Here is a 19,169-nt window from a genome sequence, read left to right on the forward strand (position 1 = left end):
TTGTCACTAATGACCTTTTGTACATACAGTGCCAACCTGCAAAAAAACCCACACAATTTGTGTTGATACATTTTGTACGTGTAGAGCTGGGTAGTAACAGATTACATGTAATCTGGATTATGTAATCAGATTCCAAAAATCAAGTACTTGTAATTGGAGTGAACTACTTTTTAAAATACTCGTAATCAGAATACAGTTACTTTTTATGGATTACATATTTTTACACAAGGGCAGTAAGTTGTTCTCGATTCATTGATTCTCCTAATTATTCATTTTTCTAAGGTTTATATTTTTTTCATAATAAACCTGCCGCTTATATACGTTCATGATTCTTTGAGTTTTTCCGGCGGTAAAGGGGAAATGTAGATGAAATATATACAAAATATATATATGAAATAATAATATATATGAAGTATTTGATGTAGCAGTGATATTGCTGTGAATTTCATGTGTTTTTCATGTTTTATAAATTTACCTAATTTTATGTAAATATGTTTTAAAATCATAAGATGTGTCAGTGTTACTATCAGCAAACACTAACAGGTGCATTAGTGTTAGTATTTTGAAGTATTAACTGTCCATACATTGCACTTTAAAAAGAATCTGTTGAGGCTCTTGTTGGTGAATAGAATATATTTTTTGGAATGTATTTTTTCTTTGTATCTGTCAAAATAGTACAAGATTATCCTAAAATATATGTGACCTCAAATAAGGGTTAGCACAAAAGTAATGTAATCCAAAAGTAGTCAGATTACGTTACCAAAAATGTGTAATCTAAGAGATTATATTACTGATTACAAATTTTGTCATGTAATTTGTAATCAGTAACTGATTACAATTCATAAGTAATCTACCCAGCTATGCGTGTGTATATAATGGATTGTTTAACCTAACGTTTTCTTGTCAAACTGGTTTCTACCGTGACATCACACATTCGGGCTGGACAAGTCACGTGATCGATTCCTCTTCACCTGCAGCACCAGTGGCGGAAGACAGGTGAAAGTATCGATACCAGGTATGAGACCGATGTTTTTTTTTTTGTTTTTTTTAAAAAGAGATATATATGTATTTTAGACAAACATATGTCGTGTATTCAATGTAGACAATTATATTCACTAGCAGTACGAAATAGCCTAAGTGTATTCCTTTATATGCTTATTTTGGATGATTTAGATCTGAGGTGTATATGCGTTCGTTCTGTTTCATTTCTTGTTCTGTCTGTGTAGACAGGCAGGTTTCAAACCGCGCTAGGATCATGTCAGCAGATGTGCTTATTGTCACCATAAAGTCATTTTTGCACAATTTGTATTTTTCGAAATTTGAGCCCTGGTTCGCCAGTGTGTGACATACATCTGTTTATCTTTATTCCAGGGAGCTTTGGGAGGAAAAAAAACACCTTTTTAAATTCACCTCTTGAGGCAATGTAACTACTGTACTGAGGTAAGACAGCCGTTGTTGATTTCAGGGTTTTGTAGTAGCCAGTGCAGTTTTTTAAAAATCTTTTTATGTAGGGATGAACGATATATTTGTGCATTTTTCATACCGTAGATCATGATTTTGTAATGCATACATCGACTTTTTAAATAAAACGATTTGAATTTTTCATGTGTTTTAAAAAATGTATTTATTTCTTGTTAATTAATTTTGACCTTTTATCGGTTATAAAACATGATATATCAGCTTATTAGTGTCAGCCATTTATTTAATATAAGTGAATCCTTACTTTTATGTTTGTAAAAGATGATGTCACTATGTGACTTGAGGCATTATAACATATGTTAATTAACTTTCTGACCCTCAGTTCAATCAGCTGTTAGGATCATCCCCATGTCAGCTGGAAACGGGTCAGCATCCCGATTTGATCGGGTCAGAGATATGCCTCACTACGATCAGGTGCCCATCGGCTCACTGCCGTGGGGTCAGCAGGTTCCTTATCCTCTTGGCGGTGAAGTGGCAGCATCAAGCTATGACAGTTTACCACCACCTCCACTCCCCGAAAACCCCCCTGTTGGCCCAGATTTCTACCCGAGTGATGTTGAAGACCAGGTGGATGATGCCATGGACATCAAACCCGTCCGACGCTTTATTCCTGACTCTGTGAAGAACTTCTTCAGAGCCAGTGGCAACCAAGGCAGCAAGAAATGGACCTTTCCTCCACCACCACCTGATGTGAACACCACCTCTGAAGGCGTCCCGTGCTCCCCTCCACACTCACGTGCACCATCACCTACAGCCCCCAGCTCTTACCTAGACCCTTTTGGAGGGTCTGGAGGCAGCTACAATTCAAGGAAGGAGCAGGCCATGTTATTAGGGGAGCCACTGGAATCGGTTTCTGGACGCTCTTTGCAGACGGCTATGACTTATAGTGAGAAGGTGGAGGAGTACAATCAGCGCTACGCGTACATGAAGTCCTGGGCTGGACTTTTGCGCATTTTGGGATGTGTGGAGTTGCTTTTGGGGGCTGCTGTTTTCGCTTGCGTCTGTGCGTACGTGCACAAGGATAATGAGTGGTTTAATATGTTTGGTTATTCGTCGCATCAGATGTATGGGGGAGCGTATGGGGGAACATCAATGGGTGGGATGTATGGAGGAACTGGGATTTCCTACTCAGGACCCTTGACTCCTTTTGTCATCGTGGTGGCTGGAGTGGCCTGGATAGTGACTATCATTCTAGTAGTGTTAGGAGTGACCATGTATTATCGTACCATTCTACTCGACTCCAGCTGGTGGCCAATCACTGAGTGTGTGATAAACTTGGCATTAGGATTGCTCTATTTGACAGGTGCAATTGTGTATGTGCGAGACACAGTCCGTGGAGGTCTCTGCTATTATCCACACTTCAACGCTGGGCCCAATGCGGGGTTTTGCCGAACGGAGGCTGGGCAGAATGCTGCCATCATCTTCCTCTTTTTCAACACGCTGTTGTATTTCGTGGGAGCAGGCGTGTGTCTAAAGCTGTGGAGACATGAAGCTGCAAGGATGCGCAGAGAGAGACTGGGACAAGATGTAAAGTTCAAATCTTTTATTCTTTGAAAAAAAAAATAAAGTGAAATATATTGCTGATCTTAAACAATTTTCATATTTCAGTAGTTGCAGTAAATGGATCTCAAATCTGAACTAGTAAAGTCTAATTTGCTTGCTTTTCTGTTTTTATTTGTATTTAGATGAAATCAGCAGCGCTACCACTCAATATGGTAAGAAGTTGAATTTCAATATAAAGAAGAACAATTTCAGAGTTTGAAACTGTTGTTGTAATCTGCCATTTTTTTTTAATCTCAGATTGATGCTGGCTCAAGTGTCTCTGTGCCCATCCATACTGCTCCAGTAATGGCCAATCCAGAGTCATTTGATGGCACACCTGTCGCTCCAGTTATGATGGAACCAGAGATATTAAGGGGTCATATCCCTGCTGGCCACATCCCCAAACCTGTGGTGATTGCCGACTATGTGGCGTGAGTTTCACAGAATACTTACTGCAAACTTTATTAATGTTGTTTGTTGCCTCATGCTTTGTTTATCCATTTCCCCTTTTGTAATGATTATATCTGATATGTTTTGTCTTTTTTTTTTTTTTCTCCTCGCAGGAAATATCCCACAATCCGCTCTGACGAGGAGAGGGAGCGATACAAGGCTGTGTTTAATGATCAGTATGCTGAGTATAAAGAGCTTCATGCTGAGGTTCAGGTCTTAACGCAGAAGTTTGATGAAATGGATAATCTGATGAGGAATCTACCACAACAGCCTTCTACCCCAATGGTAACAAATGGTTTAAACAGCATTTTGCAAATTCTCACAATTATTAGCACATATTAATCAAGTAAATACATGGAATATTTGTACATTGTAAAAAAAACCAAAAACATAAAAACAACAACAACAAACAAACTAGTGACCGATTACAGTAGCCAAAGACAATTCTTTTATACGTTCTATATAACCTAAAATCTTGATGTTGATTTAAACAAATATTTTAGATATTAAACTTGGTTTTCCTCCCATAGGAGCAAGAGAGAATCAACAGCATTATTCAAGAGTATAAGAGAAAAAAGGCTGTAAGTATCATTTAACTTTTTATATGTTCTACTTCTATCCATTTAAAAATGATAAACAGAATAAATCGTTGGTATTTTCCTTTTCCCAAAGAAGGTTAATTATGACCCATGTTCTACAAGTTTCTTCGAACCATTTTAAACCCTTTATCATCTGCCAGTTGCCTTTCTACATTCTTTAGTCATTGCAAAAGAATGACGCGAACTGTTTGAGTTCCATAGACAGCTGAAACTGAAAAACTGGAAATGTTAGGGGGACATAAATGGAGCTATTGACATGTTTACATACTTCCTGTCTGTGTGAGAGTGCTCGGCAAAGATTACTTTCCCTGTTTCTGGTTTTAGGACCCGACGTACCTGGAGAAAAGAGAGAGATGTGAATATCTGAAGAACAAACTTGCTCACATAAAGCAGAAAATTCAGGAGTATGACAAAGTCATGGACTGGAATGATGGTTACAGCTAGACAGAACTCCAAAGTTTATCATGAACTTCACAGAGGTTCCCAGAAACGAAGTGACTGGCAGAAACAAAACTATCCATGACTATATCTTCAGAGTGTTTGGTTTGGTCTTGGTTGGTATTGAAATAATTTCATATTGAATTCAATAGAGCAAAAGAGTACAATGGAGGACATTTACCACTTAAAGCCCAGCATAAATCCATCGAATGAAAGTTACTGACATGTCATGTGGAGCAACATTTATTATTTTGGAAGTAGGAAATCACTGTAATCTTTGAGCTACCTGCAGTTAAGTGGAGAATATAATGTAACTATATCCCTTAAAGTGGTATTTGCTGAAATATCAGTATCTCTGTAATGATCCTGGATTGCTTGGTATATTTATAGGTTTTTTTTTTTTTTTTTTAGTTTAATTGATAGTTTCACTTTTGTGTATTTTATACAGTACATTTGTTTGTTTTATGTACATTTTGTATTATCGTATGTCAGTTTATCTTCAAATTTCAGCATTTTTAAAAATAAAAATAAATAGGCCTGCTTCCGCATTGTAATGGCATTATTTTTTGACAAATAATGAACTAGAAGTTTATACACAGGGTAACATAGCACCTCTCACATGTCTGTTCATGGTAGACAACATGGCTCGGAGCGTTAATGTATAGATCTGTGTTATTGAACTCCAGTAAAGGAATCAACGCGTTTACTGGCTTGACAGCTCTAAAGGTATCAAGTTACAAGCTACAATGGACTCCAGGAACAAAAGATGCTCATATACCTTTTTTGTGCACACCTTATGCCTCATAAATACTGAATATGGTGTGTAATAACCTAGAACAATGATCTAATTATAATTGCATAAAAATTTAAATGCAGCTTTAATGTTTTTTTTTAATGGTAATTGAAACCATAATTAAATTACACTTCTGAGCCACATGTTGAAAAATTTTATTTCTAATTAAAGATGACTGGAGTGGATTATAGTCCCACATTTACAGGTTTAAAATCCAGTTGGTCTTCTACATCACTTCCAACTCGTGCATATGACATAGAGGATTTGTTTTCAAATTGGAGCAGGAACTCCCTGAATGCTATAATGCTTAAATTTCAAGCATTTTATTACTTAATTACTGTAATTACATTCTACAAATGTGGTACACTTTAATGTTTTATACTGTATTATATACAGTAATGTTAAATTTTATTTTGTCCATTTCAATGTTATTTGTTTGTTTGTATGTTTGTACGTTTTATTACACAGTTTACTCTAAACTTGAGGAGCTACTGGCTCCATGGGGGGTCCTCAGACCACAGTTTGAAAACCCATGTCCTAAAGCATTAATCCCTTTTTTTTTGTTGTTGTCTAAACTACTAGTTATGTTAGATAAAATTTCTAAAATAAACCTAGTGATTGAAAATCACTACGCAAATTAAGCTGGCTCGTCTTGCATCTGTCACACGTTAAGGGCGGGGCTGTACCTGTGGTTTCAGGGATGTGTTGTTGTGAGAGAGACGGCAGGAGCGGGCGTTTCGTGAAGGCTGAGCGCTCTCAGGTCCGATAAATACTCCGTCTGTAAAAAGCGAGGAAGAGTTACAAAAATCTTTTCAAGCGTTGACTGCTTTCGAAAGGAAGAAGGTGAGTTTCCTTAATACGGTTAATTTATTTATTAATTTCTGATTTTTTGTTTAAGTAGTCCCAGTTGAATATTGTAGCCATTGTAGGTTTGTGTTTACTGACGCACAAGGATGTTGCGCGGTACTAATTTTAAGAAATGTAAATAGTTGTGTTATTTGTCTTTATTGGCAAGCATGGTTTTCTCTAGACCTTAATAATTTAGACATTTTGTTAATGTTTGTGTTATTGGGTTACAAAACTAGATGTCAGGTGTCCTAATTTTTAGAATCTGCACTTAAACTACAGTACAACAGTACGAGTAAATATAATTGGAAACAAATATATAAATTCATAAAACACAGACTATCAACTCTAAAACCGTGTTTTACTATCACATTTATGACAAATTTTGTCTTACAACCTTCTATCTCTGGTCAGCCATTTTTTTTTTTTAAATTAAAGATGTGAAATTAATGTATAATTAAAATTTTCTCAATTTAGATCTAGGTGTAACCCACATTTGTGTCAGAGATGTGTTGTTTTTTGCAAAAAAGCAAACACATGTAGTTCACTGAAATATATTAAAAAACACATTTTCTACATTCCAAAGTCAATATTCACAAGTCATTTGAATGTCATTTCAGTACGTCATTTTAAACAAGTTCATACCGTTCCAAAAAAAAAAAAAAATTAAAAGAAATGATGTGAAGTGGTTTTATTTCAACAGCATCTTTAACATTAATAATTTTGTATTCGTTTGTTCTTTAGACTGTGTAGGTATACAAGTGAGGGTGAAAATATATCTGTGATAAGCTTATAAGAAACACTAAAACTATTTCCTTCTCACATCATGGAACTGTGTAAAACTTCATCTCTTGAGACCAGGTGCTCTTCTCTCAAGTCACAGTTTAAAGCAAGCACACAAGCAGTTTGATAAGTGAAAGTGACATGACATTAAGTGCCGGTATTGAGAATTGATCCTGCAACCTTCAGGTTACCATTCTGACTCTCTAACCATTAGGTCACGACTAAAGTATGACCAAACACCAACAGAATGAGCTGCATGAGCTATGTGTGTCGTTATCATAGCCAAAGGCTTTTGTGTTTTCAACAAACAGAACACTTTTTCCAAAGATCCAAACATGACTGGAAAAACTTTTGGAACAGTAATTTTTTCTGTAAGTGGACTCCCAGGTTTACAGCAAAACAAAAACACCTGATTCTTGTAGGCTAGGCTATGTCATGGAAATATTTATAAAATTTTACATAGCCTGAGCTTGTCTTTTTTAATGTCTCATGATTTCCTTCAAATCTTTTCTTCAAATTGTATCATCATGTGACAGTAATGAGTCATAACATGATGCTTTGGTATCAGTGACTAGTATCAATAATAGATATGTATTGACATGTATCTGCCATTAACACTTGGGTTTATTTACCTTGCTTTCTTGCAGTGTCATCTCTGTGTCCAAGGAAAACCCCTGTGAAGTTTGTCCAGGAAGCTAACATCATGCCGAAAAAATCAAGTCGCCCTCCTCCATATAGAGGCAGACAGTAAGTTGCATTTTAGAGAAAGACTCCTGACTCCTTACTGATGGTATTATGATCTGTCATTTTTTTAAACAATCAGTTAATAGGTTTCCTTTTGCTCATCAGTGTTGTTTCGCTTTGTCCCTTCAGTCACCACAGATCCTCCCATCGCACACCTTCTTACCACCCAGATGAAATGCTTCACTTTTACCGCTGGACATCACCCCCAGGTGTCATGAAGATTTTGTGCATCATCATCATCATTATGTGTGTGGCTATGTTTGCCTGCGTGGCCTCCACACTGGCATGGGACTATGACGCAAGCAGCATGGGGCTTGGCGGTCTTGGGATGGGCTTTGGAAGTCAAGGCGGCTCCGTCAGTGGAACGTATGGTGGTGGATATGGAGGAAGTTATGGTGGGGGTCTTGGAGGCTATGGAGGAGGCATGTACATGGATCCGAAAACAGGCAAGGGCTTTATCATCGCGATTGCAGGAATCACCTTTATCACTGTGCTCATCATCTTCATCCTCGGTGGTGTCGAGGCAAAACACTTCACAGTCTCCCTCATTCTATCTGGCCTCCATCATTATTTGTGCCATCCTGGCTGTACTCATGCTCATCGCCACCATTGTGTACCTGGTCGCTATTAACCCCACTTCTCAGACGTCTGGATCCATGATGTATAATCAGATATTGCAGCTGTGTGCACAATACCAGAACCAAGATCAGGCCTCTGGGATCTTCCTCAATCAATATTTATACCACTACTGTGTAGTGGAGCCTGAAGAGGTGAGCATGGGCAGTCTTCATAATCTAGTATATGTTCAGTTCAGGTTGGTTATTATCAGATGCAACTTAATACCTTTCTATTGTGCAGAAATGTAAGTTGAGATTCAGCTTTTCTGGTTATGCAGATTAGAATATATCTGCCACATTGTCCTCTATATTGTTATCTAATTTTTGGTGTTATTTTTTCCTCTTCTTTACAAGGCTATTGCCGTTGTTCTTGGATTTCTGGTGGTGGTTGGGCTGATCATCCTACTTGTGTTTGCGGTGAAGACCCGAGGGCAGATCAGGAGATACGGCAGGGAGCGCGTTCTGTGGTATGATGTGAAGACCATCACTGATGGCCTCACTTCTCATGGCATCGGGGAATGGGTAAGAATTTTCTCTAGCCAGTTCTGCCAGAGAAAGATACGTTTTATTTCCTGTTAATTTTAGTTTGTGTTTTTAATCTTTTAGTATAACACATGGATTCATGAGGTCATGAAATTTGATACTTTTTGTGGTATTTGGGTTGTACTACTACATTATATAGCCCAGAATGCTTCTTGATGCATGTTGTTTTGTTTTCAAGAGTTGTTATGTGGTGCCTATAATTGCTCCACCATTTTCTGAGAATCGTTGCTCTAGACTAGAGCACTGAAACTTCTCTTCTTGGAAAAGTCTTAATAGCAGAGGAAGATCTCCACAAAAAGTTTTTTTCATGTCTAGTTTCTGGGTGTGTCCTCTTATGCACTTTCACTTGACGGAAGAAATGATTATAATCCAATTTTTTTTTTTTTTATCCTGTTAAGTGTTCCATGATGAAACACATGGAACACTTAACAGTGACTTAAAAGTCTATGAATTGGTAGGTGGCAATTGTTAGACCAAGAAAATGACAATGTTCTAGTGTTATTAGGTCACTGCACTGGCTTTGTTCTTACACAATTCATCATGTATGCAGTGGTAGTTTCGTCCTTTATGTCATGATGGTATTTGTGGAAGTGGTGGAACCGGTTCTGCCTGGCTTTAATGTTTGTCCAGACTGTTTACCATACAAAAAGAAGGCTGACTGCATTGGGGAAACAGATAAGCTGAAGTAAAAGAGGTCTACAGCAACACAGACTACCAAATGATGAAAAATATTTTGAGATGAAAAAATGTTGTCCTGCTGGCTTTTATGGAAGGGTGGCGTATTATAAAAAATTGCACATTAAATGTCCATTGTGTTTCCAAGCTATAACAAAATTAAGTATGTAACAGCTGAAGGGTGAACTGAATACTTCTTAAATATTTATTTTACTGTGTTATTGCCTAGGGTAAAGTTTCTTTAAAAATGTCCAGATATGAACTTAGACTTTCCTTGTTTTTCTTCAGGTGAATAATGTGTCTGGAGATCCAGAGGCTTTTGTGAAGGACCGCAATGACCAAATCAGTGTTGCACAGCCAATGGTTCACAGCCAGAAACCAATTTACCTTCCAAGGTAGGTTCAGTGAAGAGCAGAAAATACATTACTTATTGTCTTTTTGTAGACGTATGTATTAATTTTTTGTCTGGATAGGGCTTGACCGTTTTAGAATATGATTGGTCATATACTGTAGATATTAATTATTAAGTGGTTGATGATTGTAATGACAGTATCTTTATGCAAATGTATGCAATTGAATGATAGTAAATAAAATGTACACAAAGTCACATGTTGTAGGCAGAACGACCACTTCTGTCAATCAGCCAAGTGAGCACAGACAATGATTGGCCTAGGCCAGTTTTGGTCTGTCTCTAGACTAGGTGCCACAGAGCAAAGGAATCCAGGAAATTTTGTCCTTGTATGAATGGATTTTGTGTTTTCGTGAACACGAATAACCAGTTTCACAACTGTGAACTGACTGAAATGATTAAAATCAGAAAGCTATTTTCACTCTGTTGTTTATATTGAAAATTGTAACATCACATCCAAGTTATTAACAAAAGTTCTATTGAATTCTATTAATTTTTTTTATTAAAAATATCTTTTTTTTTTAGTAGCGGTTCTGACTTGACAAGTTCTTTGAGTGGACTGAAGGGCAAACTAAGAGACTATGACACTAGATCTGGAGATGAGCTGGACACCGACTATGAAATGTGAGAAAACCTTTAAGTTATAGTTTGTAGTATTGGATCATGTTTTTTTTTTATTTTATTTTTTTTATAAATACTCTGCATTTGTGACTAAGTAATCAGTATCACTCTTGTCACATTTTTCCTCTACCTGTATTCTATGCTGTCATGCTCTCAGTGAATATCCTCCCATCATTAATGAGCAGGAGAGGCTTGAGTACAAGAGAGAGTTTGACAGAGATCACATGGAGTATAAGCGTCTTCAGGCTGAGCTAGATGATATTAATCAGGGCTTGGCTGATGCAGATCGAGAGCTGGACAGATTACAGGAAGGCAGCCCACAGTTCTTGGTATGTAATCTATAATGTGAAAACAGTTCTAAAGGTTTGATCTCTTTCTTTCTTCTGCCTCTTAATATGCTGATTTTGCTTGATTTGTTCAGCTCTGCCTGTCTGTCACAATAATTCAGATGCTTAAGGTTATGAGTGCCAAGTCACTTAATCTCTATTTTTCACAGTACCTCTTCCACCTTTAAAAAAATTTTTTTTTTTTTAAAAAATGATCTCTCTATCTATTCTGACATTATTGTTATTATTCAAATATGTTACATAAATATATTTTACTCCTGCTTTTATTCCCTAAAAAAGGATGCCCTGAGTGATTACAACAGGCTCAAAAGTTTGAAGAAGGTAAGATACTTTGGTATTGTATCTTTAATAAAATTTCAGATTAGAATATTTACAGAATAATTGCATGATTTTGTCACAGCTTTTAAAATAGCTATTGTTTATAATGAAGTTGCAGATAATAATGATATAGGTGTTAATGCAAATGCTGACCTGTTTCCTTTCTCACAGTCTGCAGACTATCAGATGAAGAAGAAAAAGTGTAAGCAGCTAAAGAGTAAACTCTCCCTCCTCAAAAGAAGGGTCAGCGACTATGACCACAGGCAATAAAAACCTGGAACTGGAAACTCATTAAGGCACATTGTCACATGAAGGTTTTGCTTTGGGACTTTATCTGTATTTCTGTATTAAAGATGTGTATCACTGTATTATTATCAAGAAATGGATGGCTGCTGTTTTATACGTATAGACAGATTTTTGCTTTTGAGCCAAACTAAACTTCAAAATATTGTGGCATTTATGAAGTATTTAATTTAATTGTTTTTAAAGCTAAATGATGTTGTCTCCTAACCTTTTATCTTTTGCTGTAGTACTTTTAGTCAAGCCAAGGTTAGTGTATATTAAGTATGAGCAAGACTGTGACCACTTGTTGTAGTTTTAGGGATCTCCAAGCAGACATTCTAATACATGTTTTTATTTTATTTTATTTTTTATAATGTTTTATTGGATTTTCTTTTTTTTTTAATTTTTTTTTTTTTTGTATAACTTGCTGATTAATCTGTCACCGGAATAGCAATATTCTCTGCAGCAATATTGTTTTCTTAAGGTACACACCTAGAGAATGGGTGTGAATTCAATTGTAATTATGTAATTAATATAATTAGCCTCCTTCAGACTATTATATCAAATGTTTAAGATATTAATTGAGTAATTTTAATGTGGCAGGCAAATGATGTTGAATGTAGCGCCTACAGTAGGCTACATTTTTGCTTGCATTTATGTACATAGGAAAATAAAGCTTTTCAATTTCAAAATGTCTCCTTTTGTATTTCAGCTTATAAAAATAATTAAAGGCAGCAACAAAAAGATAATCATAATCAAAACTAAGTTTTATGGATCTAGGCTTTATGTGGAACACGTAGGACCTCCCACAACTCGGAACTACGGTTCGCAATCGCATGTTGTACCGGGGGACATCATAGGTTGACGTACAAGGGTTGCACGAACGTAAATACTGGGTGAACTGAACTGTGTTGTTTTTATAGTTCACTGAGCAAGTTACATATTAATATGTCGTTAATACAAAGATCTAGTTTATAGACCTTTTCTTCTATTTTCTGTTATAAGGTTAATTTCGAAAATCTATACAGCGTAAGAGAGAGTCATTAGAATAGAATAACTGTTCAACATTCCCCCGAAAGAAAGCTGACTGTAAAAATTATACATCATGGATGAAGAACCAGAGAGAACAAAACGCTGGGAAGGAGGATACGAACGAACATGGTGAGAGAAGTTGAAAGTTGTGCTTTATGCTTGTTTTTTTTAAATTAAAAATATTTATTTAAAAAATACAACGTTTACCCCAAATTTCCACCAAAACCCGTTATTGTTAATAAACTCATAAAACATTACGTATACAGTCATTTATATAATTATAATATAAATAAATCAAAAATATAATTTAAAAATAACAGAAAGCTTCCAAAAGCTGCTTACAACGTTTAAAGATCTCACAATAAATTTGATTCTATAATTTCTGTAGTAACTGGTATTTTCTCGGAAACTATGGCTTGAAATCTTGAAAGGGCATCACAAGACTGTCACTCACTGGTATTTATTAAAGTACATGAGAACACATATGCTGTAATGACCAGTTGACGTGTGTCTCTGTCAGGGAGGTGCTGAAGGAGGATGAGTCTGGATCTCTCAAAGCTACTGTGGAGGACATTCTTTTCCAGGCAAAGAGGAAAAGGTGCAGCAGAATGCAGAATATAAACATCAGATTGAGCTGATTGTGTCTTGGTTTGATACTCACTTACAGTCTGTCTATCGCATTGCAGAGTTTTTGAGAGTCATGGACAAGTTCGGCTTGGGATGGTAAGCTGCAATTTACTGTCCTCCATAGTTATATCATTATTTTTCATATTTTATACTGATCATAAAACCACATAAAATGCCTCCAAACCCAGATGCGGCACCTCTTTGTGATCATTGACTCATCTAGATCAATGGAAGATCAAGACCTGAAGCCCAACAGGCTGACCTCCACCCTGAAGGTTAGTAGCACTGCATCTATAATGGAGTATGGAAGGCTAACATTATATGAAATCTGTCAAAATTAATCTTTTGCATTCTTCAGCTGATGGAGTACTTTGTGGAGGAATACTTTGACCAGAATCCAATCAGTCAGGTAATGCACTTGACTCTGTGCATCTGTCTGTGAGTGTTTACAGAGTGTGCTGCTTCTGTTAACTGTACCGTATCGTCACAGATAGGGATCATTGCCACCAAGAACAAAAGGGCGGAGAAGCTCACTGATCTTGCAGGTTGATACGATAGTATTATGATTGCATATTTTGAGAAGTTTTCTTTATTATCATCACTTCACATTATTTTACACTTACTAGGGAACCCTAAGAAGCATATAGCAGCTCTGAAGAAAGCTGTGGACTCTACGTGTGTTGGGGAACCGTCCCTCTACAACTCTCTCAACATGGCTATGCAGACTCTGAAGTAAGGCACAATGTCAGAGGTTAGAAGGGAGTTCAATGCACTCAGTAGATAAAGTATGTTTCTATCCAAAGTTATGAATCTAAAGGTACACTATGTAACTTTTAGCTCTCTAGCAGTTAATTAACAAAACCGCATGCATCTTGCAGGGGAACATTGTAGGCGGAGCTACTTCTCTCTGTTTATGTTTATGATGAGTCACGCGGGTACTGAGCTATTTCGCAGATGTTGTCGTCCTGCCTGGTCTAAAATAGTTTGAATATAAACACTTATTATAGGCGTACCATAGTGATTCAGGATAAGACAAAAACAGGGTTGGAAAATGGATTCATGATTTACATTTGCTTATTATATAAATGTGAGGAATTGTGTTTCCATCATATTTTGTGCTCATGTCTTCTTAATGGATAAAAAAAAGATCTGCCTCAATTGAGAGCATACGTTTTTCTGAGCGTTTTAGAATTTATGTGCATCCTGGCATTTCTATCCACTTATTTTTATGTAATATATGTGTTGTCTACAGTTTAGTTGTAGTACTGGATTTGTACCAACAGCTGTATGCTTGAAAGTTGTCATCTATATGTCCCTTTACCACAGTAATATCTCATATCTCTATTTTCATGCAGACACATGCCTGCTCATACAAGCAAAGAGATCCTGGTTATTTTCAGCAGTCTCACTACCTGTGACCCAGCCAACATCTATGAACTTATCAAAGTGAGTTTCAGTGACTTAAATGGCTGTAACTGTAATGGTTAGTAAGTTTTGTTAAATGTGTTTTACTATATCAACAGACTCTGAATGGTTTGAAAATCAGAGTGTCTGTGATCGGCCTGTCAGCAGAGGTTCGAGTGTGCACCATTCTCACAAGAGAAACCGGAGGTTGGTAGTCTTACTTTTTATATACAGTTTTTCAATTGTCTAGTGTTTTATTTTATTTTATTTATTTATTTATTTATTTTTTTGCTTGGCCCAACAGGAACATACAATGTGATACTGGATGAGAGTCATTTTAAAGAGCTGCTGATGCAGCATGTGAAGCCGCCTCCTGCCAGCTCCTCCTCAGAGTGCTCCCTCATTCGCATGGGTAAATCACAGTCATTTTCACCATATTTAAACTATTTAAACATGCTGAAATGTGTTAATAATCTTTTTTGTTGGTAGCTGAAAGCATAATCAAATTAGTCTAGGTATTTAATAAATGTGTAGAATTCTGTAAATGTTCTGATAAAATTTGTCATTTTATTTTGTTTTCACTGCACTTTAATGTAAAGCATTCCAGAATTAGTCCTGATTCATTTCTGGGAAATTATGTATTTGCGTAAGCTACAATATATAAATTGTATTCTTCTACAATATCTTTAAAGGGTTAGTTCACCCAAAAATAAAAATTCTGCCATTAATTATTCACCCTCATGCCGTTCCAGACTCGTAAGACCTTCGTTAATCTTCGGAACGCAATCTTGTTGAAATCCGATGGTTCCGTGAGGCCTACATAGGGAGCAATGACATTTCCTCTCTCAAGATCCATAAAGGTACTAAAAACATATTTAAATCATTTCATGTGAGTACAGTGGTTCAATATTAATATTATAAAGTGACAAGAATATATTTGGTGCGCCAAAAAAAAACAAAATAATAACGACTTATATAGTGATGGCTGATTTCAAAACACTGCTTCAGGAAGCTTCAGAGCATAATGAATCAGCGTGTCGAATCAGCGGTTCGGAGCACCAAAGTCACGTGATATCAGCAGTTTGGCGGTTTGACACACGATCCGAATCATGATTCGACACGCTGATTCATAACGCTCCGAATCTTCCTGAAGCAGTGTTTTGAAATCGGTCATCACTAAATAAGTCGTTAGTTTGTTTTTTTGGCGCACCAAAAATATTCTTGTCGCTTTATAATATTAATACTGAACCACTGTACTCACATGAACTGATTTAAATATGTTTTTAGTACATTAATGGATCTTGAGAGAGGAAATGTCATTGCTGGCTATGGAGGCCTCACTGAGCCATCGGATTTAAACAAAAATATCTCAATTTGTGTTCTGAAGATTAACGAAGGTCTTACGGGTGTGGAACGGCATGAGGGTGAGTAATAAATGACATTATTTTCATTTTTGGGTGAACTAACCCCGTAATCTTTAATTTTCTTAGGTTTCCCTCAGCATGTCATAGCTTCAGTGTCTGATCAGGATGCCAAACCCTCATTCAGCATGTCGTGAGTACAGATTAAAGTTAGTTTTTTATCATTTTAAATTAGTGTTGTCACGATATTGGAATTTCTAACTTTGATACGATACCTTGAAAAATATCAATATTCAATACCATTTTCGATACCATGGGGAAAACTGCCATACCGTCATACAGATAATTTTTTGATAATTTGGGTAATTTTGTTGTAATAGCTTACACACAGCACAAGGAGGCTTTATTTAAATGATTGAACTACATTTACAAAAAAAAAAAAAAAGACAAGTAAACAGGCAGTAATAACATAAGAACAAATAAACAAATTTCAAACAGTGGCACAAATAAATAAAATAGAATAAAGAAACAAATGAAATAAACATGTTTTAAGTTTTTCAGGTGGGTCTAACAATAGTATTCAGGTAAGAAATAATACAGAAATGAAAGTAATCAAATGTAAAATAGCACTGGATAGTTTTCATTGTAAAAATGAAATACTGATTGATGCTTATAGCCTAATCAAAGTTACAAAAGTTTTTTTTCAGTCAAGAGCAGTGAGTGATTTTCTTTGTCTTTTGTTCTTTGATTAACATGACAGACAGCAGCAGGTTTATTAGGTTCCTGTCCTTTTAAGAGCTTGCAGGGAGGATATAATATACTGTTACACAACATGCGTTTTCTCTCAACTAATTATGTTCCAAAACTGACTATATTTACCTGAATACTCGGCAAGACGGGCATTTTAACATAATTTTGTATGTATTTGACCGTTTAATCGCAATAGGCCACGAAAAATAAGTCAATTTGGGTCTCGCGAGCTGTTTGAGTGGCTTTACTTATATAGATACCACTTATATAGATCAGTGGTGCGCACGCTTAAATGGTGCGAGCGCGAAACCTGCGCGAATGACTAAAATTATGCGCAATATGTGGCGGTGCGTGTCCACTGACGCGAAGCGAGCGGAGCACAGCGAGCGTTTTTAGTTCATTCCTATGGAAGTTGAGCTTCATGCTCGCGCGTGAGCCTCACGCACCGGAGGAGGCGGGTGCGTGTCAGTTCGCTGTCAAAGAGAAGAGAGCGTGAGACCGCGCAGCTGGTATCGGTGTATCGATACTGCAGAAAAGGCGTATTGGAACCGTTTCAGTTATTTTAGTATTGATACATATCGAAAAATATACAAATGTATATTTATTTATCATTTTAAATGATCTGTTTCTAAGATGTTAAATTTGTTTTACCATAGTGTAATATTAAATCTAATTTATAGTATCAACAGTACTGTTCAAAAGTTTGGGGTCGGTAAGATTTTGTAATGTTTTTAATGTTCTCTTATACTTACCAAATCTGCATTTTATTAGATCAAAAATACAGTGAAAACAGTAAATATTACAGTTTAAAACAACTGTTTTCTACTTCAGTATAGTTTAAAATGTAATTTATTCCTGTGATGACAATGCTGAATTTTCAGCAGTCATTACTCCCGTTTTCAGTGTCACACAATTTTTTGTGGAAACTGTGATACATTTTTTTTCAGGATTTGTTGATGAATAGAAGTTTAGAAGAACAGCATTCATTTGAAATAGAACGGTTGTGTATGTAAATAGTTTTACAGATTATATGTGTAATTATATTTAATTATAATTTAATTCATTTTGTAATATATTTTAGGCACCTAGACAGCACTGGTGAGCCAGCACTCACTCTCGGCGGCTACTACTGCCCACAGTGCAGAGCTAAATACACTGAGCTGCCAGTGGAGTGTAAAGTGTGTGGTGGGTCCTCCGAATGTCCCTGTTCTTCAATCTTTACAGTAATCTTCAGAGAGCATCGATGTGTTCAGTTCTCACAGTCTCTTCTCTCTAGTGCAGGTCTGACTTTAGTTTCCGCTCCTCACTTGGCCCGTTCCTTCCACCACCTCTTCCCCCTGGACGCTTTCCAGGAGACCCCACTGCAGGAGTATAAGGGAGAGAGGTGAGCTCCGCCATCACTTTGTGATCGGTCTGTCTCGTTTCAGCCTATTTCATAGGCTATGTCTATTAATCTATGTCTTTTCAGGTTCTGTGAAGCTTGCCAAGGAGAGTTGAAAGAAAAAAGTGTAGGTTTTTCAATTTCAAATCTTTTGTATGTGAACATTAAATAGGGTTGTTGTTTAAAATAACATTCCACCTGTTTGTTTTCTCCTCCCTGCAGGTGTTTATTTGTCTAGCATGTAAAAAAGTGTTCTGCGTGGAGTGTGATCTCTTCATACATGACACACTGCACTGCTGTCCTGGCTGCATGCAGACTGACAGGACGTCTTGATGCAAGATAGCCTGACTACAAGACATCTATGAACTTAAGTACAAGTAAAAACTGAGATGGAGAAGAAAAAAAAGAGGAATCATCAGTCACAGATTTAGATTCTCAGTTTTGAGGGTTAAGGTAATGAAACCCAACAATCGTCATCAATTGGCATCATATTACATTGGTTTTCTATTTACATGCATCATAGATGTGCTCAAGCTGTAAATGTATGTAGGGGCGCCCCCTATGGGGAAAAGAGGCTCACTGGACCAAATAAAACAACAGAGAAAAACATTTTTGTACTGTTTTCCAGTGTTCTATTTTCTGAGTTGTAATAGACTTAACATGACAGCTGTTTCTGTGTTCTTACATGCCATGTTAATGTACTTGCCTGATTGCTCAAACCACTCCAGTTTAGACTATCTGTTTTTTTTTCATTTTGGTACTATTTTTACATGTAAGGTGTACATTTTCAAAACACTTAGTAAAAAAAAAATTCCAAACTGATCACACTTGCAACACAGTTAGTCATTCTTTCAAAATCTGATCCCATGCTTTCATTACATCACATTTTCAGTCCACATAATCATCGTTTCAAAAGATTATTGTAGTATGTAATGAGAACATTTGGCTTAATCACCAAAACAACAGTATGATGATTTTTAAATTTAGTACTTGTATCAGTTCATTTAATAGCAAATAATGCAATATACATGTTTCAAATCACCCTTGTTGAGGAAATAATTATATTAACAGTCTACAGATGCCACATTAGAAAATACACTTACATTTCCTAACTTGCGTAACAAAAAT

The 19,169-nt window shown here is 36.4% G+C and overlaps 3 protein-coding genes across 3 annotated transcripts; all 3 read left to right on the forward strand.

Annotated features, from left to right (window-relative positions):
* The first annotated feature begins 891 nt into the window (after nucleotides 1-891).
* Nucleotides 892-5,050, forward strand: marveld2b (MARVEL domain containing 2b). Its single transcript, XM_051892702.1, has 8 exons — nucleotides 892-1,015; nucleotides 1,372-1,440; nucleotides 1,802-3,006; nucleotides 3,165-3,194; nucleotides 3,280-3,452; nucleotides 3,585-3,756; nucleotides 4,002-4,052; nucleotides 4,395-5,050. Exons 3-8 carry the CDS (start codon nucleotides 1,828-1,830, stop codon nucleotides 4,512-4,514), a joined length of 1,725 nt encoding a protein of 574 aa, XP_051748662.1. The 5' UTR covers nucleotides 892-1,015; nucleotides 1,372-1,440; nucleotides 1,802-1,827; the 3' UTR covers nucleotides 4,515-5,050.
* Nucleotides 5,051-6,101: 1,051 nt separating this feature from the next.
* On the forward strand, nucleotides 6,102-12,178 carry oclnb (occludin b). The gene is given in 10 exon segments (XM_051892703.1): nucleotides 6,102-6,144; nucleotides 7,578-7,677; nucleotides 7,804-8,185; nucleotides 8,187-8,444; nucleotides 8,646-8,813; nucleotides 9,798-9,904; nucleotides 10,444-10,542; nucleotides 10,697-10,868; nucleotides 11,166-11,207; nucleotides 11,376-12,178. Coding segments are annotated over 9 exon segments (1,371 nt in total). The 5' UTR covers nucleotides 6,102-6,144; nucleotides 7,578-7,633; the 3' UTR covers nucleotides 11,475-12,178.
* A 150-nt stretch (nucleotides 12,179-12,328) lies between these two features.
* gtf2h2 (general transcription factor IIH, polypeptide 2) lies at nucleotides 12,329-18,650 on the forward strand. The gene is made up of 15 exons (XM_051892704.1): nucleotides 12,329-12,647; nucleotides 13,039-13,116; nucleotides 13,205-13,241; nucleotides 13,334-13,420; nucleotides 13,504-13,554; nucleotides 13,636-13,690; nucleotides 13,772-13,877; nucleotides 14,501-14,591; nucleotides 14,669-14,756; nucleotides 14,854-14,961; nucleotides 16,040-16,103; nucleotides 17,742-17,845; nucleotides 17,942-18,044; nucleotides 18,129-18,168; nucleotides 18,264-18,650. The coding sequence occupies exons 1-15, from the start codon at nucleotides 12,592-12,594 to the stop codon at nucleotides 18,372-18,374; spliced, it is 1,179 nt and encodes a 392-aa protein (XP_051748664.1). The 5' UTR covers nucleotides 12,329-12,591; the 3' UTR covers nucleotides 18,375-18,650.
* The last annotated feature ends 519 nt before the right edge of the window (nucleotides 18,651-19,169 follow it).

Source organism: Ctenopharyngodon idella, chromosome 5 (genome assembly GCF_019924925.1).
Source record: "Ctenopharyngodon idella isolate HZGC_01 chromosome 5, HZGC01, whole genome shotgun sequence".
NCBI lineage: Eukaryota > Metazoa > Chordata > Actinopteri > Cypriniformes > Xenocyprididae > Ctenopharyngodon > Ctenopharyngodon idella.